Source organism: Colius striatus, chromosome 1 (assembly GCF_028858725.1).
Source record: "Colius striatus isolate bColStr4 chromosome 1, bColStr4.1.hap1, whole genome shotgun sequence".
NCBI lineage: Eukaryota > Metazoa > Chordata > Aves > Coliiformes > Coliidae > Colius > Colius striatus.
Window position 1 is genome coordinate 57758387 of NC_084759.1, and position 22371 is coordinate 57780757.

General features: G+C 35.2%; 1 protein-coding gene across 1 annotated transcript in view; it reads right to left on the reverse strand.

Moving 5' to 3' along the window:
• Positions 1-22371, reverse strand: part of NALF1 (NALCN channel auxiliary factor 1) — a 457665-nt gene that overhangs the window by 11885 nt on the left and 423409 nt on the right. Inside the window, exon 2 of the mRNA XM_061988511.1 lies at positions 76-247. Within this exon, the coding sequence (XP_061844495.1) occupies positions 76-247 (172 nt within the window). The remainder of the gene's footprint in view (positions 1-75; positions 248-22371) is intronic.

Consider the following 22371-nt stretch of genomic DNA (forward strand, 5'->3'; position numbering starts at 1 on the left):
GAAGAAATATTATTTGTATTCTCCTTTACATTTAGACTTATGAAAACAAGTGAAATTAACTTTACTATACTATACCTGTACAGATGAAACTTGATAGTCCTCCATAGATGACATCATCATTGTCTGGTAATATAAAGGGACACCTCGTCTGAACCTCCAAACAGTATTGCTTGCAAGGAATTCTGTTGCTGCAGTGAAACTGTGTGACTTCAAAATACTGGGAACAGAGCCAGGCTTTGTAGACAGTCTGGAAAAAGAGAAGAATCAGAAGTATAGATGGATGACAATATCACTGTCATTAGAAGAACATACTGTACTGTACATCTACATTAATACTGCTTTTGAAAGCAAATTTTGAGAGAATATCTCCTAGGTAAAATATATTCTTAACTTTTGACTGTCCTCCTACTTCAGAATTGAAAACTTCAACTATGTCATTTAAAAGCAACAATTTGTCAGATCTAGGCTTATGCTGTCATTTTATCTTAGCTTGTAAATAGGTATGTCTCTTAGATGTGCCTTTTTATTAGACACATACACACATGTCACAGTCCCCTGTCCCTGTATCTTATCATATACAAAATGAGATTCTAACGTCATTTGAAGCTGTTCTGGGAAAAACTTCGTAAAGTAAGTACAATAAGTGCTTTAAAACCGAGCTGAGACCAGCTCTGTTCTTTATATGATCTAGAGCTAAGCTATCAGGCTGCAATAGATGGTGCTGCTTCCCTTCAAATATAATCTTATCCAGTCGACAGCACTAAAATGCACATCAGGCTTTCTGAACACCAGCAGCTGTAGAATAGGGGATAAATCTGCAACAGTGAGAACCGATGTCTGCATTTGGAATCTAAAATGAATACATTTAAGATGCTGCCATCTGATGCTGTGTAACGCTGGCTGCAGGACTGTGATTATTACAACTATTATCATAATTTAAGCAGAAAAGCCAAATAAACATTTTGATTTTGTTTTCTTTTGCTAATTGTCTTCGAAGCAATGATCTTTGTCATAAGAATTAATCTGGCCTTTTGGACACAGAAAAGTTTCACATGTGGTTATATAAAAATAGATTGGACAGGAGGCTAGAAAGGTGATGAAGAATCTGTAGGCCTGAGTACAGACGGGGTTGCTTATTTCTCATTTTATTTTCCACTTATCTGTTTTGAAGTGCACTATTTACTGCCTAGATGTATGCTATCTAGGCAATTATGCAACAATTTCCTGTTTGTGTTTTTTTCAGAATATCTTTTATATTAATAACTACCTTTCCTTTATAACAGACTGAAAAGCAATACAATCAGATGATTATTCTTCCTAGGTCTGTTTTTTAATTAAAAAAGAAACTTATATGAAAATTTTAACCCCTGAAAATTTAAAACATTACGCCAGGAAGAGCAGTCTAGCTGAGAGTTTGGTTTGATTTCAGTATGCTTCATCTCATCAGTTATGATTTTAATGGTACCAAAAGCAAATTTAACTGTATAATTAATTTCAGTGTATTAGTCCCAGAATGACAAAATCTTTATCCTGACTTGCTTCCAATTGTAGCATGTATGGGTAAGGTTACTAGGTGATAAAATGATGCCTTTACCATTAATCTACGGATTGTGATTATCCCTTTATAGTAGCTTTTGTCTACTATTTTCTGTAGAAAATTTTGTCATTAAAAATTAAATTTTAATTCCTTACAAAATGTCTTATCCAGAGTAAATGATTAGTTGGAAGGAAGACTGTACGATGTGTATACTTTCTGTTCTTAAATAAACTTCTAAACAGGAAGTGGTTTTCCCAGTATTGACTATATTACCCATCACATTTTAATGCTTCAGTTGTCATCTTGACATTTTCAACTAGAAAATAAATACATTTATTGTTTTTCTGGTTTTAATTACTCACTGATCTATTAGTTGGGGACAGGAACACTGGATCTGATAAAAGATGAATATTCATAGATGTTCCTTCCTGATCATTAACACTGTAGATCTGTTTAGTATGATCCCACACCTTCTCTTTGTAGAATAAATCTAAGAGCAGTTAGGTTGGTTTATGAATTGTATTTGAAAATGTACATCATTTTACAGGGAATGTTTAAACAGCACACCATACATGGTAACAAGAAAATGAGAAAACTTAAGACGGGCAATAAATGTTTATTAAAGACCAGAAGTAAATAATGCAATCAAAGACTTCTGTGAATATTTTTTTATGTATCCAATTTCAGTTCATACACATCATCTTCCTGCTCTGATTTACAAGTTCTCAACTTTAGATCAAAATTGCATTTGAGCTCTTTTCTGTATTTTTAAAGAATGCATGAATATACCTTTTCCTGAGATCTATTTCTCAGATAAATACCTCTCACTCTCTGTCCTTGTTATTGCAGACCCTTTCAATCTTGTCTGCAGACTATATTGAGATTTTTAACATGGTGGTCCCAGTTTGCTCTGGTTAAACCAGTAAGGGCATATGGAAACTGAGATTTTCACAGTTCTATCTGGATATGAACTTAGATCATATCCCACTTTGGGATGAGATGCTGATACTTACAAAAATTCCTACTCCCACTCTCTGATTACTTCAAAATAAACTTCAGGTTTGTGGGAAGGGTACCTCTTCAAAACACTGTAAGATGTTAAAGAAGTTAAAGGTGAAACTCTCAAGGGATTCTGAAAACTAGCCTAGAAGACAGGAGATGCTGGTCTTCTGCCCTTTTCACAAAGATACTCCATTTTTCCAGGTCTTTTTCAGGCCTGATAACTAGCATGAAAGAATAGCTGGAGGAGTGAACATTATGGAAAAGAACTGATTTCATACTTAAGTACTTATAATGCAGATGAGGTGGAATTTAAAGTCACATCTAGACAAGGAAAAAAAGTAAGGTCACAGACAGATTTGAGAACCTGTAGTGCCTTGTTAGCTCACTGCCTGCACAGCTTTGACCTGTGCCAATTCAAGCACTAAAAGACAATGCCCAGTCATTGTATGAGAAAAGAAAGATTCCAAACTCAATAAGCAGTTTTGATATGACCATATTGGTTTTTTGAAGAAAAGGAAAACACATTGATGTTTGCAGATAAACTGTTCTGGGCTAGCTGGTAGACCAACGAGTAGTCCCTCTTCACCCTTACTTACAAGTAGAGACATGATTTCAGTGCCTACTTTCTCAACAAAGACTAAATAACCACTCCTACATTTCCTGGGCATCTTAGACTTTCTAGGTTCTAAAGATTTTACACAGAAATTTTCCTTTCATGTCTAAAGATGTGCTATCCAAGAAGGAGTACAGAAGTGTTTGAACTGATCTCATATTTATGCATACCATTCACTGTTCAGCAGCCTTTGCATGAGCCCTATGGCTGACCCAACCAAGTAAGTAGATCTAGAGCATCTCAGAAGGGTTCAGTGGTAAATAAATTATAACTACAGTATGTAGTTTCTGTGGGAAAAAACTTTAAAATTATACTTCTGGAAAAGTGCAGCAATGACTACTGGCTTTATATACCTGTATTCATATGTGTGAGTGCCTCCACACAATGATCATAATCAAAATCTTCATTTTTGTCACTGATTAATAATACAGTACAAAATTTTTATTAGTTAGGTAGAATAATTCATTATTTGGAATTAATTTTATTTCTACTGTACAAGTTTTAAGGCAATGTCTGGAAGCAGAGAAAATATTTTGCCTCTTCAGTGACAAAACATCCAACACAAATAACCAGCTACAGCAATTCAGGGACTGAACACTTTACAAACATATCAGACAGTAAACTTCATTTGCTTGTCAAATTATTACAGATAATAAATGGATTCAGAGTTAAAAGGAAGAAAGTGAGGTTACATGTAGAGAATGCTGAGAAACTTTTTAAAAGAGGACAGTATGTGCTTTTTCTCCCAGGACATATGGAAGAATTATTTCTGTCTCTGTGTGGAGAACAGAAGTCCAGATATTGTCTCTTTTTAGGGTATTCTGTGTCTCATGTCATATGTAAGGTTAGACAGTATCTCAGAGTTGTTCTTTCTCGTTTCAAAAGGCAATCAAATAGAACTACTATGTAATGTGGCTGCAGTGTTTGCCTAGAGAGGGACCAATAGCTGTTGCACACAAATGTATTCAGTATTGCTAGACAGAATAGTCCTGATCATTATACTCATTGACTTGCAACTGGCTGTGCAACCACACAAAACTAATTTTAATTGCGTGGACAGTATTTACTAAGACTGCAAAAATGATGGGAAGATAAAGTTGTATTTACTATGCATTTACTATGTCACAGTCTCTCTCCCTCTCTTATCATTCTTGCTCATTCATACATGCACAATACATGTGAAACAACTTAACTTCTGTCAAAACAGATTGAGTATGTAGCCTGAATCACCCGAGTCACATCACATGGGATGTTTCAGTAGAGCACAATGGAAAAGCTCAATCAGTTTCATTCTCTACGGCTGCTAATACTTCATAGTTTTCAAGAGATGAATTCAACTAACTTCTACTCCTTCCCTTGTCATTCCTGATTGTCATTGCCATCACAGCTCTTAATGAACAGTGTCAAATTTCCAGGAAGTATGTACTCTACTTATTCTCCATGAAAACGAAGTTTTTTTTCTCACTGAACCAAAATTTGATGTTACTGGCTGGGTTGTCAAAATCATAATACAAAGGGAACCTAGAAAGTATCAAATATCTCTTATTGTGTAGATATGGAATATAGTGGGAGGGAAGGAAGGTAGGAAGAGAAGTCATAACAGAAACTGCCTCAAAATAGTAAATTTCTGAATCAAAGTAAATTTGATCTGCTTTACACAAATGCTTTGCAACCATGTTCATTCCTCAGCATGAAAATAAAGTCTTTAAACAGAGAATAACTTATTATTTTCATCTGTCATTTGAAAAGGAAGAGGCTACCCATAAACTTCAGAGACACTCTGTTCATTGACATTTTCACTCATATCAGGAGTTTTTACTTTATTGGCATGTAGGAATTAACAATATTGCCTTGAGACACCATATCATGATTCCAGAACAACTTTTTCCAAAGCTTAAGAGTATTTTGAGCTAAATTCTTCAGTTTTTATATATACTACGGAATGCCTCAGGCTGTGACTGACTAATCAATTGGTTTTTCCACAAATATTCATGGAGTAATTTACTATGTAAGTTTAGCCTTTTCAGCAGAACTGGACACAAAAACAGCATTCATTAAAAAAAAATATAAATTGAAAATCTGGGTTTCAGGATAGTGATATGGCCTTCAAGTTTTGCTATGTCCTACTCCAGTGGTCCCCAATGTTGACTCATTGACAACTATAGTGAATGTGTACAGAGAGAAAAATTCTTCTTCTCCTGTCATCTTCAATCTTAGCATATGATTTTCTGCAGACAAAAGTAACCTTAAAGATTCTAGTATGCCACATACTGCCTATATGCAATGGGTGATGTCTATTTCACATGTCTAATCTCTGCCTGATTAATACAGTTATGAATGTATGAACTATTTAAAGCTATATATGAATTTAAAGTTAGACCATATGTTTAAATCCCATGCTTTGCTTTTTTTTTGGAGTCTGGGTGAACTGTTGTCACTGTGCAGTGTTCTGTGACATTAAGACAACCAATAATATTGTCTCTTCTAGGGTTTCCATCTCAATCTTTCTATGAAACATTTTAAAAGTATCTACTTCAGACTAACTTCCCTTAGTGTGGTTTAGCATCTCACAACCTAAAGGATAGGGTTATCTGGAATATTAAGGGGTTAAAAATAGTAGTAGTAGTTCTCTTCATGAACTAAGATGTTGTCGATAATAGTTGAATTAAAACTGGTAAAGGCTGGAAAACCTTTTAAGCCCTCACCCAAATAAAGATAGAGACTCATTCACTCCAAACTGTGCCTGAACATTGTCCAGACAAAGATGACAATCCATATAGTAATGTAGGAAATAAGGGGGCAAAATCATAATGTAACTGTGGATTCCATGCCAACAATGAAGGACCTCAGAAAAGCAGATCTATTTTTCCTGTGATAAAACTTTTACCAAAAAAAAAAAATCACTTTAAATCTTATACATGCTGTACACCAGAGAAGTAACAGCTACTGTCACTTGCCAACTAGCACACTATCTGCAAGTGTAGACTCTGAAAGGATTTATACATTCAGATCATCATAGTATTATGTGTTGGTTTGACTGAGTTTCTTAAAGTAAGAAACACTTGGGTCAATCTCAGTCTCTGCTTCCTGCATCAGGACCTGAGATATCATGTTGTACAAGTAGAGATGTCTTTTAGATAGCTTACAAGTGTATCTTATATAAGCTATACAACCAAAATATAGATGGCTAACTGGTACAAGACTGGATTAAATTTGACAAGGATAGTGTTACAAATGTGAACTCCCTGAGGAACTTTGTCAGTTTTGAGCAGTAAGGGCTGTCTGACTTCAGGAAAACTGCATTTTGCATGTGTACTATGGAATAAAAATCTGCCCTTACAGAGAGCCTTCTACCCATGACAGCTGCAGGACTGCTGGAGCACTTCTCTGCTGCTCGTCTTCCTTTCCAGTCCTGCTTTGAGACTGTAGGCAGCCTCAGGATAGAACTGACTAAGCAAATGAATAGTTCAGCAATAATGACTGGATAGGAAGGATCAATCCTCCACAAGGTATCACTGCCAGTGGGAGTCAGTGGTAGTATCAGGTGATTCAACATTCTTCATTACATGCAGTAGAAAATATATAACAAATGGCTTTAAAATAGGTGAGTTGCTGAAAATAAATTATTTCCCGGAAACAGACTTTCAATGGGAAAAAAAAAATTAAAAACTGGAATTTTTTTTCAACACTTTCAAAATAAAACAATTTTGACTGAGGGAAATATTTTTCCAATAAGGATCAAATATTTGTTTCCAAATAAACTATTGTCATTCTGTTTATACTGACAAACATTGTTCATAAAATATTAATTGGAATGCACATCAAACTTCTGTATTTGATTACATTAATATTGACCCAAAGCTGTTCTGCTTTTTGAATAACTTTTTTTGTACATGTATACACAACCACACTCAACTACACCATTTTTTTTACTGGGATATCTAGTTCTAATCTTGTCTCTTGTAGAACATTCCATTGTATATGCATTTTCAAAATTCCTCACTTTAAAAGACTGAACCAGGAAATAAGGATGTCTGCTTCTTATTATAGAAACTTATGGAAACTTATGCTCAAAATTTCCAGTAATTTGGGAACTAACACAGGTGTCTAGTGATTATTTTAACCTTTGATTTTATTTATAATTTATTAAAATGTATAATTTTGTCATCTGCCTAGATGGAACATTGTAAGAGAAATAATTTAATATTTATTCAGAAGATTTTGATGCCAATGAATGTAAACTATCACATCAAGAGACAAAATGTTTTAGACTTTTTTAATTGGTGGTAAATGAAATAGGTAAACTTGTTTCTTTGCCTATTTTATCCATTACGTGAAAAATGTAATTTGAAAGACACACATACTATTTTATTTGAAGGCAAAAGAAAGGTTAACCAAGGCTGAAATTTGCCAGAACAACTGTTCATACACGACATTAGAAAATTTCTTTTAATCAGATTCGAAGGAGAGGAATGTCAAGCTGCCCTACTCACATCTTTGTTGTTTATATTGGAAAAGACAATGACAAAGATGCAAATCTGCCTGTCCTCAGTACAAATACGTTTCTTTTATTATGGAGAAGTAACTACACAAGAGGTGGCATCAATGTCTCAGTGTCACTTTGGTAATCTTAAAGTGAAATTAGACATAGAAAAGATCTATAATATTCCTATTTGCCAAAATAAATTAAACTTTTACAAGGAATAGAAATTATGCAAAAAACAGATCCACCAGTCCTGTCTTTCTGGTGATTAACCATCCAATTATCTAGGGTCATCATAATGATTAACTTTACTCTTGTTTTATAACACCCTAAAACCTGAACTCATCATCTGTATGGAAATTCAGTCTTAGCTCTTACTTAATACCTCAAAGAAACTTTCTTTTGAAGATCATAAACGTCCCTTTAAGTGAGCTTAAAGGAAACTGAAAATTAAATATCTCATTATAAAAACAAGTAGTCTGGTAAAAAGGAGGCAGTAGTCTTTGATTTGATGAGCTTAATAATACTGCATCTAATCAGATACTATATTAAAATGGTCAAATGATTAAAATAAAGCAAATGAATAATCTTTAAAATGTAATCAGCTTCCCTGAGAGATCTTAGGATCACTGACTTCAAGTCAGTTTCTAATGGACAGGAGATTGTTTTACATTTTTAGTCTCTTATAAAAGTATGTCTGAATCCGTGAGCCAAGTGACCTGTCAAGGCTGGAAAATCTTTTGTTTACCATCACTTCTCACAGTTTTTTCTCACACAGCTTTGGTTTGTGGCCACATAGCTGCACAAAAAGCTGACTTGAGCCCAGGTAACCAGACCTTGCCCTCCATGGGTTGCAGGGGCACAGTCTGTATTCTCAATGTAGGCTGCAGGGAGGTCTGCAGTCTGACACTTCTTCCTTCCCACTTCTCTGACTGTGGGGTCCCTGTGGTCAATTCCATCTTGTACCACTATTCCATCTTCTCTTCCACTGCAGATTTCCCTTCTTAAATAGTCATGTCTGAGGTACTAGATTGATCTTGGCCAGGCTGGAGGTGGGTTTACCTCAGAGCTGGGAGAAGTTTTGAGGTCTGCTTACTGAGACAGCACTGAAGCTCCCTCCTCCAGTCACCAAGCAAAAAGCAGCTTCACACAAATCCATGAAAATTTGCAAGGGACTACACATTTGCAAGAGCAGAATGAAGCTTGTCTTCACAGGAGATTACAGAGCAACAGGACAACTTGCACATACTTTTTGCCATTTCACCTGCCAATTTGGTGATCACCACCATAGAGACTGCAATGCAATCTACTCATACCTATTTTCCCAGGGTTTTTACACACTGGAACAGGCTTCCCACGGAGGTGGTAGAGTCACCATCCCTGGACATACTTAAAAGACGCATAGATGAAGTGCTCAGGGACATGGTTTAGTGGTGGGCTTGGCGGTGTTAGGTTAGTGGTTGGGCTTGATGATCTTAAAGGTCTTTTCCAACAAAAATGATTCTATGATTCCACACACATAGACAGAGATAGCTGGTTCAGTTGAACCTAAATCTTTGTCAGGTAATTTCTCCATCATTAAGAGCAATGCTGGAAGCAGAGATTATTGCCAGATATTCTTGCTGACATTCAGAGATTAAAGTGGAATTTCTCAAGCACTACTAACACTAGAAATGCTTGAATTTATCAGGTTTTTCCACTTAAAATCTAATACATCTTTTATATCTACTGATGGCTCTTTACCACAAGAGTCTTGATTGTTCATCAATAAGAAGAAACAAATACAAAGATGAGATACGGAATTGTGATTCCATTGAAGGCAAGACAGATCTGCGACTTTTACCTTCTACTATTGACCAGTGGTCATACCTCATACTGAGTGGAAGGAGGGGCTCCATCAAACTCTCCAAAGGATAGTATTGAGAAACACTCAGTCTCATGACATGAGATCTGAGACTTCTTAGTATAAAATAAGTCTCAAGAACTTTTGGATGATGGAATTAGTGCACAATCATCAGCTGCTACTAGTGACTACAGTCTCGAAAAGCTCATAGACTGCATGATTGTTCACTGATTGTTCAACAGTGAGACTGCAGGCAAACCATAGGTGCAGGATTCAAAGCTGTTCGTCAAGCAAGTAAATAAAACCATTAACTTTCAGTATCTTTGAAACAAAGAATCTCATTAGATTTTCTGATAGAATTTATTTTAAAAAGAATTTTTACATTTTCATTATCTATTTAGTATCTATTTGCATTCTTTTTTCCCTCCTTTCTTATCTTGCATTCCTAAAATGCAAATGCTTGTTTGGTTTTCCCAGTCTTTTTCATATATGAATGCCTGGAAGCTCTTGCAAGGAATAAATGGGTCTAATTTGTTCACATCTTATGCTTCCAGATTTTCCAGAGAAGACCCAGGAATGTCTCGGTGATTTCATCCCCAAAGGGCCAGCTTTCAGTATTACTATACACTTCTGAAGAAGAAATAGATGATATTAATAATACACACAATATATTTGACACTTTTCTTCGAAGTGTCTAATATTGGAATTAGTTCTACATGTCTAGTCCAGGTAAAAAAACTTTTGTTTTGTGCTAGACTCTTGCAGTTATCTGATGTGCAAATTTCAAGACAGGTCACATTAGAAACCATTTTTAGATAACAAAAAAAAAAATAGCCTTATCTAATTGTATGATGAATGTGAGACTACACTGTGAGTGACTGTACTAGCAGTTATCTCCATAAAAAGATAAAGCCTTTGTTTTTCCTCTGCCAGATTTCCCTCAACTTTAATAATATCATAGCTAAAATATGTTTTTACCAGAAGTATCAAAATGCTTTCACTGTTTGATGCAACATCTTTGTGGGAAAATGAATAAAACACTGTATCATAATGTGCAGTGCTTGCTATAAAAATCTTTCTACTTGATCTTGTTGGATTATATGCTCCTATCTCAATTTCAGGCATTTTGCTTAAATGTCTATATTATTTTTATACTTTAGACGTGAATATCAATTTGCTTACAGCTAGAGTGTGCCTTTAGAGGCATCCTGTTAAATGTGGCTCCATATTAGGGGGAAGCAGGGGATTTGGGTCTCAACATTCTTCATGATTCATTTGTATTCCTTTGCTGATGGATATGCAAGGATGATATTTAAAAAAGATAGTTTGTCTTCCACAGTGATTGTAGAACAGTCACACACAAATGAAGCAAGATAAGCTTGTAGTGAATGCCCTAAATCACTAAGACATTATTTCTATGACATTATATGTATTTAACTTTGCCATCACAATGGCATGTTTGTTCCCGCTTTCTTCTCATAAAGGATTGCCTGAGTTATGCAGAAGTGACATTTCTGAAAGCTATGGTAAAAGGAACCTTTTATCTCTGAATAAAAGTGGTGTTTGCTCTCAGATTTTCAAATATTTACTTCATTGCAGTTTTTCTTAGATGATTTCATGTCCTACATGGGGTCAAGACTGAACGCAACTATCTGCCGACACATCTAACAATTTGCATAGGTCAGTAACATCAGGGAAAATATTGAGATACAAAGTTTTGCCCTTCAAATTTACTTTCATTTGTTGTTGCTACAGCTTATTCAGCAAATAGAAGACAACACTGGAAGACTACCAAAGAGCTTGAGAATAAAACACCAGACCTGCTATCAAAAATTGTGCAGTCTATCACTAAGAAAAGTTATTAGATTAGATGAGTTGAGAGTAGAAAATATTCTACTTTATGTTTCAGAATGATTCCCTGAGTCATCCAGAGACTCTCTGACAAGCCACATATTTGGAAGCTAATAAGTTGGTTAAAATAATATTTCAAAGTGGAATAATAAAGTAAAGTATGAGAAAGGCTAGCTAGCCTGATTTCTGCAAAGGTAAATTGTCTCTCTAATGAATTAGAGTTCTTCCAAAGCATAAAAATGTGATCCCAGTGACAATTCATTCAGTTCTTTAAAAATCCATTAACAAGATCTCTAAAAAAGGTAGCAAACAAATTAAATTATTATTGTGTAAGAGTAGTATACAGTCACATATACAAACCGGGTAATGGAAAATAAAGGAAGGAAAAAAATTACCCAACCTTCATCAGTACAAAAGATTAAAACCAGGGTGCCTTAGGCTTTCATATATGCTATATTTTGCTTAATAATGTATTAATGGATTAGCAAGAGGCCTAAATCAAAAGAAAGCAAGTGTATAGACAGGAAAAAGTTAAGTAAAAAAAGAAAGTTCAGATGAACTGAAAACTTGCTGAATAGAGAGGGAAATTCAATGCTGAAGTATTGAAAGAAATGAAACTTTGTGAAGAAAAATTGAACTTCTTATATCATCCTAACAGATTTTAGATTTACTGTGGGAGTCCAGGAAAATAATCTGGGTCTTGTTGTTCAGTGAACTCTGTTCAGTTAACAGCCAGAATAAACAGTAAGTAAATGAACAAATGCTGGGAAATGAGGCAGAAACAGTCTTTTGCATAGTCAGCAACACACTCTACGCAGAAACAATCTCACCTCAAAAGGGAAGCATAAAATTAGGGAAAAGCAGATAACATTTCCATTGCTGTGACTTCTGAAGAAAGACTGAAAAATCAAGTTAGGAAACTTCAGAAAGGTGATGGTGTCAGGGAAAGAAATACAAAATGATGCATATTGTAGAGAAGAGGAACAATTTTCTAATGTCCTTGTTTTATGTCCAGAACAAGAAGTCAAAGAAGTAATAAAAACGAGAATTCTAAACTTTGAAATGATTGAGGAATATATTTTTCCATATAATACTTAAATCTTACATTTACATAAAAACTTTTTCTCGAGAATAAGAAACTAAGATTCAGAAAATAATCTTTCTAAGGTAAGGCTACATGTTTCTTTGTATAGTTAAACAGAGGGGAAAAAAAAGAGCCTCCGAAAGCAAAATTGTACCCGCTTTATATACTTTGTGTAAGTGTGGTGGCTCTCTCTTTCAAGAACCAGTAGGCATTTCTTACTTTTGCATACATAAAGACATCTATAATTTAGGAGAACTAGTGCACTAGATACTTAAAATGCAGATGCACACAAGATGGCTTGAATGTCTTCTAATACTAACAGAAAGAGTACTCTTGCAAATGTAAACATAGTCTTCAAAAAAATTTCTCACTTTTGGATTTAATGATCAGGAAGTATCCCTGTTTTTTCTTATTTGGAAATATCTAGCTTCTTACTATTCAAGGTCTATTGCTGAGTACTGTGAAAATAAGATGGCTCACTGATGAAGTTCTGCAAGTGATAGTTGTCCTGTGTATAATTGTCTTCTAAGGAATTATTCCTAATTTCTGTGGGCAACAACAACTGAAATATCTTGTGCCAGTTTAATTGATGTGTTCTTGAAGCACACAACAGATTCAGAAGGCTTTATGTACTTCTTGTTGACCAATATAAGTGGACACTTATATTTTCTCTAAAGCCAATGGGAACCCTACAAAAGCAGCCAAATGAATTGCATGATCTGATTTGCTCACGTTTTATTTTTACTTTTATTTTTTTATTTTCTCCCATTTTTATTGTTTAATATAATGATAAAAAGTAAACAGGTGTTTACTATACTAGAAGGAGAATTTAAATGTTTAATAAAATAAATTAAAAAAAAATCCTGAAGGAAATAGCTTTGCTTTTTCATAATGCAAGTCCTTAGTTTAGAGCCAAGTTCTCTAATTACTCTGGTTCTTACACATCACTTCCATGATGACTACAAGTCCACATAAATACATGTTGTTAAAAAAGCTGAACTTCCCCACATCTTTAAATTAGATGCACTTTCCTGCTTCCACTCTTGTACTTCAAAAATACTTATACAGCCATATGTTAAAGGCAGACCATATCTTCTTTACTCACTTCTCATCTGAATAAAATTTTTAAACAGTAAATGTGGTAAAAGAAGTTAATTGGGAATGAGGAGTAAGGAAATCTTATATCTTATTATGCAATCCAGTTTATTTATAGACTTAAAGGTGACTGTGAAGTCTAAACCTGCACCAGCTTGAGCACTAGATGTACAGACCATGTTTCCAGTATGACATTTCCTCAGTAATGACTGAAGAAAAAGGAAAAAAAAACCACCAGAAAAACATAGAGGATGTAATCAAAATAGGTTAATAGCAACAAACATTTTAGGTTTTGTTTTGTTTTTTAACAAGAAACATTAACAACTCTTTACTTAAAATAAGCCCACAGGTTATTTTTGGTCTTTACATTTCTGTTTGAAATCTTAAATGCTTTAAAACTTCTGGACATATAACTATTTTAAAGTTTTCATTGTAATATTGTCCCTTAATAAAACCCTGTTATGTCTGGAAGCTCTTCTGTGGGTCTTTATTGAAGTGCCTCTTTCCTAAATGCACTCAACATTATAATTGCAGATCTTTCTTTTCTAGCCTGTGACCTAGTAACTTTCCTTTTAAAAAGCTGTATTATTTCTTATATTGACAGATTTATTTATTTATTTTTACTAAGGGTGCTGCCTTTATAAATATCAATCTTGGAACGTCAGCACTAGCAGCATAATCTGTCAACCTGTGCTGTATACAATAGTATTTTGTAGAATATAGAATGGGAAAAGAACACAGAACCAAATCCACTCTTTTCTGCAGTCAGCTGCTCTCCTTCATGCTGGGAATCTCACCCTTGCTAATAATAATTTTTACAAGGGCAAGACTGTGTATCTTCTTAAAAAGTTTTCCACTTCAGCAGAATGAGAAAATAATATACTAAGCTTCTGTGTTCCTTTGCCTTTAAAGTTTTAAATTCCTTCAAACTTAGTTAATCTGAGAAACCAGACTCAGACATCTTCTTTTTTTTAGATGATTACAGTTCCACTGATTGACATATAGAATCCTTCATCTAGGCCATGAACTAGCTGTATGACATGATAATTCCTAAAGATCAACTCTCATGAATGCTAACAAGCTTCTTGGAAACCCAGTAAATCTCCCCTGTCTACTTTTTTCCTTCTTAACAATTTATTTATACTAAATTAGTTCCCAACCATGCTGTGTTAGCTGAATCCTTATTTTTCTTTTTTTTTTTTTACTTCAGGTTTTGTTTTCATTTCTTTTGCTGGTTCACTGGCACTAAATGGTCTCATATTTAATTACTGTTTGTTCACAACAAAACAGTTTTGATTTGTCTAGGGGCCATAGTTCCTGGTCAGAATCAGGGTCCAGTCATACTATTTCACTATGACAAGCAAAATCCAATACTGAAGCAGACTATTTAGAACTCCAGAGCTGAAGTTTTAAGAATAAAATCTTTTTTTTCTGTTATCGAGACTTCATGGGTGTTTAAACACCACAGAGGTCATTGACTGCAATTAAACTGATGATTCCTGCCTTCTCATATAGAAAGCAGCCTTTACATAGTTACAACGATGCAGGAAAACTGATCACGAAAGCAGAAGCTCCAGAGATACCGAATACCCAGAATTTTGTAAAAGTAGATAACTGAATACAGTAAACAAATACACTGGAGAGAGGTCAAAATACAAACCATCCTTACCAAATACCAAAGATGCCATCTAGGAGTTTATTCACAACATGAAACTAAGCTTCAATGTTTCCATTCTTCAGGAACATGTTTTTTTCCTATTGCTGTGCTCTCAACACTGCAATAAAAACCTGCCCTTCAGTTGCTAAATTATTTTTTTTCCACTATGTTTGTTTCCAAAACTGCTACTCTTCAAATAAACAAGTGTTTCCATTATATACAGCCAAGAAAACCTCAGAACATGATCAGAGTGGAGGGAAAGGGACATGGTTTAAAACAGCTTGAAGTGCTGGCCACGTAGCTCTGTGGGAGACTCCAAGTCTACAAGAGAGAAGTGGGCTGTAAGACCTGTTCAGACGGTCAGTCAAAGTTAAGGACTCCATATGTTCTTCCATATGGCTTTCCATCTGGTGAGAGTGCTGAAACTCTGTACCTTTGCCATTCAGTGTGGTATGAAATATGAGATGGAAAGTTCTGAAGCATACCACCAGTACAACAGCTCAACTGTCTAGGTGTACTTTAAATATGCCAGGATACATTTCAGAAAGAGAACTTGTTAACCCCACTGTTCTGACCACTGTTCTCTATGTCAGTAAAACAGTGTCTGGTGCCAGGAGTTTGTATGAGCTATTGCAGACTGGATAATAAGTAGGATTTGTAAATCCTGTAGAAGTTGGTTTGTGAAGGATCTTTCAAGAACTAAATCCAAACATGTAGTTGTTAAGACCAGGAGTTAATTTTTAATTATATTTTTTTAAAGGTCTATTTTGTTAACAGAATTAGACATAGCAATACAGGGCAGCAGGGGAAAGAAAAGGCTGAGGAGATCTGAGATATAGAGCAGCATATGTGATGACCTCTTTTTCTTTCCCTGCAGCTATATTAAAATCATTGCACCTATATCTTTAAAACGGAGATATACTTTCCTATCTCCATTGTACCTAGTTTGATGTCACCTCACTTCTCCTGTCTAAAATACTCCAACAAGACATAAAGAACGGCAAAACAGACTTTGTACAAGAAAGACTGATTCTGGTGCATGTTGAGAGGTAAGCAATGAAACTAGTGAGGAGAACAAATCTTACAAGGGTTGTTTAGCCTGTAGAAGAGGAGGCTGAGAGAAGACATAATCACTCTCTACCATAATCTGAAAGGTAGTTGTACTGAGGTAGGAGTCCAACTCTTTTCCCAAGTAATGAATAATAGGACAAGAGTACATGGCTTCAAGTTGCACCAGGGTAGGTTTAGATCGGGTATTAGAAATTTTTAACTGAGAGGGTTGTTAAGCATGGGAATGGGTTGCCCAGGGAGGTGGTGGAGTCATAATTCCTGGACATATTTAAAAGATATATAGAAGAGCTCCTGAGGGACATGATTTAGTGGTGGGCTTGGCATAATCAGGTTAATGTTTGGACTTGATGATCTAGAAGGTCTTTTACCAGCAAAATGGTTGTATGAATCTATGATTCTATAATTTAAAGCTTTAGTTATTTAAGTCTCTACACAGTCTCATTTTGGATCTGTTTTTTCCTTTGTGAATTTCTCTCAATAGAAAAGCTGCTGTCTCAAACACCTATCGGCAGCAAATATACTAGGCTGTGATTTACCTATGGGAAAGGGAAACATAGATGGAATTCATGCCTTCAGTTTCTAAAAAGAAGTCTTACACAAGTAAGTGTTGCACAGATGAAGATTATATATGTTTAAATGTTAATGAAGCATTAGTAACTGTGTACCTCATGTGCCAGAGTCCTGTTTTCCTGTGGTTTCTGTATAATTAATAGAAATATATTGACTCCTACTATAACATATTTGCTGCCTATGTACCCTAGGGATGTAGAGGTTTACAAAGATTACCCTTCCCTACTCTAAACTCCTATATTAGGGGATAAAAGCAATTCACGTTGCATTGATAAACTACTACTAATTCTAATGATCGGAAATTGACCCAAATAAGTAAAGGAAGTTTATTAACATTGATTTTACTGGAGAGTCTTGCTTTACATCCACAGATTGTGAAGTGTAGGAATCACAGACTGCAATGAGCTTATGATAGAAAAAAATAGCCATTTTGTCTTTTTTTTTTTTTTTTTTTTTAAATGTGATTGCTCTGTTAAAGAGCATGCATCTGTAAGAGCAAGTAGACTTAGTGTTCTGCGGATTCATGTCTGGACACATGAGAGAGAAGGGGATACATACTTTTTGTCTGTAAATTTAACCTTCTCCTAAGTAGTTAAAAAACATTTTAGAATTTGATCAGTACAATATTACCGGTAAAGCAATTCCAAAAAGTGCTGTATCCCCAAAATCAGGCAGCAACTTCTTTTGGCAGCCAATTCTGCTCTTGAATTGAACATGATCTAGTAAAAGACAGGCCAAGGACTTTGCAACAAAGAAAGTAAGAAAGAAAGTAATTTCTTGTCAAAATTTGCCATATAATTTCGCCCATCAGGAAGTCCTCTTTGTGAGATGCAGAAATAATTCCACAATCCTTCTTACTCCTGCACAGAGAAATATTGGAGCTAGACCAAAGTGGTGGTTGTTTAAAATTAAAGATTAAATAATTACACTGATTTATGCACAAAAAGAGTACTGGGGATAATATGTTCATCTGCATCAGTCAATGACACACATCACAGCATACAGTATCCCGTCACATTCTAGCATTGTATATAAATGTCAACCCTGCTATTTATTTTCAATTTAAAATGCATTAATATTAGCTCTATCATGCTGACAAATCTTATAATGAAGACAGTTGATTAATTTATTTTTTTTTCTGAAGGACAGGCAAAGACAAGCACAAATTTCAATGCAATGATGAACATGTCTCTTATTATTTTATTGGGAGATTAATTCTTTCATTCTGTTCTTATTCATAGCAAAATGGTCTATAAGCAAAGACACAAGGAAGGAGAGGTGGTGTCATGGTTTAATCCCAGCTGGCATCTAAGCACCATAAAGCTGCTTACTCACTCCCACCACATCAGGATAGAGGAGAGAATCAGAAGAGTAAAAGGAGAAAGCTCATAGGCTGAGACAAAGACACTTCAATAGGTAAAGCAAAAGCCACACATGCAAGAAAAGCAAAATAAAAAAATAATACAGTACTTCCCACGGACAGGAAGGTGTTCAGTCATGTCCAGGAAAGCAAGGCTCCATCATGAGTAACAGCTACTTTGGAAGTAATCTCAAATGCCTCCCCTTCCTTTATTCTTCCCATAGCTTGAGATATGGCTTGAGATATGGCTTGATCATATGGCTTGAGATATCACCATAAATTGGTCAGTTTGAGTGAACTTTCCTGGCTGTATCCTCTCACATCTCCTTGTGGCTCCTAGCTCTCTCTCTGGTGGGATGGGGTGAGAAGCAGAAAAGGCCTTGACTCTATGTAAGCACTGCTCAGCAATAACTAAAACATCTCTGTAATATCAACACTGTTTTCAGCACAAATCCAAACCATAGCCCCATACTAACTATGATGAGGAAAACTAACTCTATCCCAGTCAAAATCAGAACAGATAGGCAATAATAATTTAAGAAAAATTGTTAGGAAATGTTAAAGAGAATTCAAGAAAAATGTTTTCATTCTTATATACTTTGATATCTGTGATTTATTGCTTTATGTATATTAATCATCTTTTTCCTAATCATAAGTTGGTTTACATCTTGAAGTTTTTGCAAACATTATCATTTAATATCTTGGTTCACCGGGCTGCAAATCATTGACTTGATTGTTTGATTGATTGATTTGTATTTACTTAGACTAACAAAAGACAGTGCTATTATGGAGTGGTGTTTTTTTAACTATATGCAAGGTCATGTTTTAACGTTATCTATTTCAAACACTTGATACTCGAGATGGAGGTTGACAAAATCACAAAGCTAGATTAACATGCACTCGTAGAAAACGGTGTGTCCAAGATTCTGAATAAAACAAATCCCACAATTGTTTCAATAATTTTTGTGAACAAAAAGTGTAAAGCAGTTACTGAATGAAAAGATGCTTTCACTGAAGAAATAGTCACTAAAAGTGATATGATGATGTTGAAACATATGCAGAGAATCATGGAATAGGATCACTGGATAATCTATGTGGAAAATTGCCTCAGGAGATCCCTACAGTACTCCTCTGGTCAAAGCAGGGCCACCTGTGAGATGAGAGAAGGTTACTTAGGGCTTTGTCTTGAAACTCTCAAGGATGAAGCCAACACAAGCTTCCTGTCCTCTTCCTCTAGGAATAGTCTTCATGGAGGAAAAAGTATTTTCTGATAATCTTTTGGAACCTTCTCTGTTTTAAGTTATATCTCTTTTCACTGTGAAGAGCCTGGATCTGTCTTCTCGATAACCTCCCTGTAGATATTGTTACATTGCTAATAGATCCTCTAAGCTTCAGAGATGCTATAACTTGACGCTTGTTCTTTCCTATGTGTTATTTAGCATTCAGTCAGAGAATGTGTTTGAGGCTTGATAAACCTTTAATCTGATCTATCAGATTCCTTATACTTTTTACAATTAAAAACTGGGGCTGTTTAGACTTGAGAAAAGGAGACTGCAAGGGGATCTCATTCATATTTACAAATATCGAAATAGTGGATGTCAGAAGGTAAGGGCATCATTTTTTTCTATGGTATCTAACAACAGGACAAGAGGTAATGGCATGAAGTTGGAACACAAAAAGTTCCATTTAAACATAAGAAAAAACTATTTCACTGTAAGAGGCTGCCCAGGGAGGGTGTGGAGTCTCCTTTCTTGGAGGTCTTCAAGACCCGCATGGACGCGTTCCTGTGAGACCTGATTTAGGTGGACTTGCTTCTGCATAGGGGTTGGACTAGATGATCTCTCAAGGTCCCTTCCAACACCTACCATTCTATGATTCTATGTACTAGATTTATAAGGACTTTCCCAAAAGTTGATCCTCATCTGATTCTGTCAAAAAGATGAAGGAAAATTTTCATGTTGGGAAAGCTTCAAGAGCAGAAAAAACATTCTCAGCAAAAGATAAGGACAGAGTTTGTTACTATCAATCTTTAACCACATCATGCTGTTACTTTAAAGCATAATTCCATCACAGAAATTAATGATAACTATTTAATTTTAATAATTTGCAGCACAGTATAGTTCATTATAGATACTTTATACTTATAAATTCACAGTTCTCAAGGGCACTGTCAACACTGCATAACTCTCACCACCCACAGGGAGACGTGAAAAATGTTTGACAAATATGTAAACAGTAGTAGAGAATAAAAGGTCAACAAATGTAAATATGGGAGGCTAATATCAATCTATTAAAACAATACATACACATACAAAGAAGAGACCTATTGTTCACATTGAATTACTATCTCCACATCAACTTACAAAAGCTTTTCCATAAATAAGCAAATATTAGATAAGATAAGATTTTTAAGAATAATTTTTCTCTGCTGTGTTCTAATTAAAGACAAAACCACTGAGGGCACATAATGTAACTAATTAGAATGAGCACGAGGTGATTGAAAGCAAATTTAGAGAAATTCACTAAGTTGTTTTAGAGCTTAGAGGAATAAAGTGTGTTAAAATAAAGCTTAATTGTAAATTATTTTCATGGTTACATATCCATTTGCTTTAAATAAAAAATGAGACATGCCAGAAAATAAATAAGGTATTATTGTTCTGCTTCTAGGATTGCATTGTATTCTGGACATTATCCAATCATGGGATTGTAACATATCTCCAAGTGTTGATCAATATCTTCTCATTGAAATAAGTGCCTGAACTAAAAGGACCAATGCTCATGTTTGTAGAATAGCTTTTATATTCCTACAAGGAATATCCAGCGTTATTATGCAACATATTTAAGTTATTTTACTTTCCATTTGTGTTAATAAATTCAGATTTAGGTAGTTACTAAATGTTTTGCTTTGTTTCTTGTGCTCTCTCAATTCTGAAAAATGTCATGACCACTTTTTCTCCCAAAGTGTCCTGTACTTTGGCTTATCTCAGCCTTAAAGGATCAGTGAAAAAGTAGAGTTAAAACTTCTGTAACTTCAAAGTACAGAATAGGGACTGGGGAAACAAACTGAAGTTAATCTGTGCCATATATGCTATCTGTACCAAATCTGTTTTCATATTAATTTCTTAATTTCACCACAATGGTTTCCTTTCAACTTCCAATATTTTTAGGATGATTGAAAACATTTCTTTTTTTTAATGCATTATTGTGTTTGCACAAAGCTGTGTTTGCACAGAAGTTTTGGGTTTTTTTTTCCCCTTTCAACTATATTGTTTATGCAAGTGCATTTTATACTTGGATGTGACATTTGGTCAATCAGTGTCTTACTTATTCTGTATTATCTGGGCTTTCAAGTAAAACTGAATAACTCACAGTTTCAAAGTTAAGAAAATATAAACACTATAAAAATATCAGGAAGTGGAGGAGAGAACTGTTTAGAGGTATCACTATTCATGTAGATTCAGCAGCTATTTGTTTTATAAATGGGTCAAATGTGAGAAAAGTTAGGACTAGCCATGTCAGCTCAACCAGCAAGAATCTGGAGATGTTCCTAGGTTCTTGGCTTAGGCAAGGGGAAGAAATTAGGGGAAGAAAAGGTTTACGTCTCTGTGCTTATTTGAGGATGACAGCTTTGTAGGTTTCCCTGGTCCTACCCCAGCCATGGGTGCTATCAAAGGGCTGCAAACTCTACTTTGTTATTTGGTGGCACTGCTCTAAAAAACTTCTCCTCTAAAACCTTCCAGAGCCAAATTGTGAGCTCCTAGGCAGCTGACAGCACTAATCTCATTCTTTTGGTAATCCAGCAGTTTTCTGAGTTGTATATCCCCTGAGCTCCAATTAGCCTAGCTTCTGATTAAACTGGAGGGTGATACATGATGCATGCAGCTGCCTGAGTGTCCTTCAGTGGCCCTCACTCTGGCAGCTGCAGACCTCTGCCTTTTTCTCTGCAAATTTTAGTGCTTCAGTGGTAAGGTGCACCACTCAGTTCTGTCAGTAAAATCACTCTGTCCATTTTAAAGCATGTGTCTGCATTCCTGTCAACTTCACTGGGATTTATACTCTCCAATCTGCATGATTAGCAGTGGTGCTTTCATCACCATATCATAAGAAGCCTATTGGTAAACTGTGTTTTTCACCGATTAAAGAGGAAATTTGTTGAAATTGTAGGATATTCCGGTGTAACCCAGAACAATTCCTAAGTTATTCCA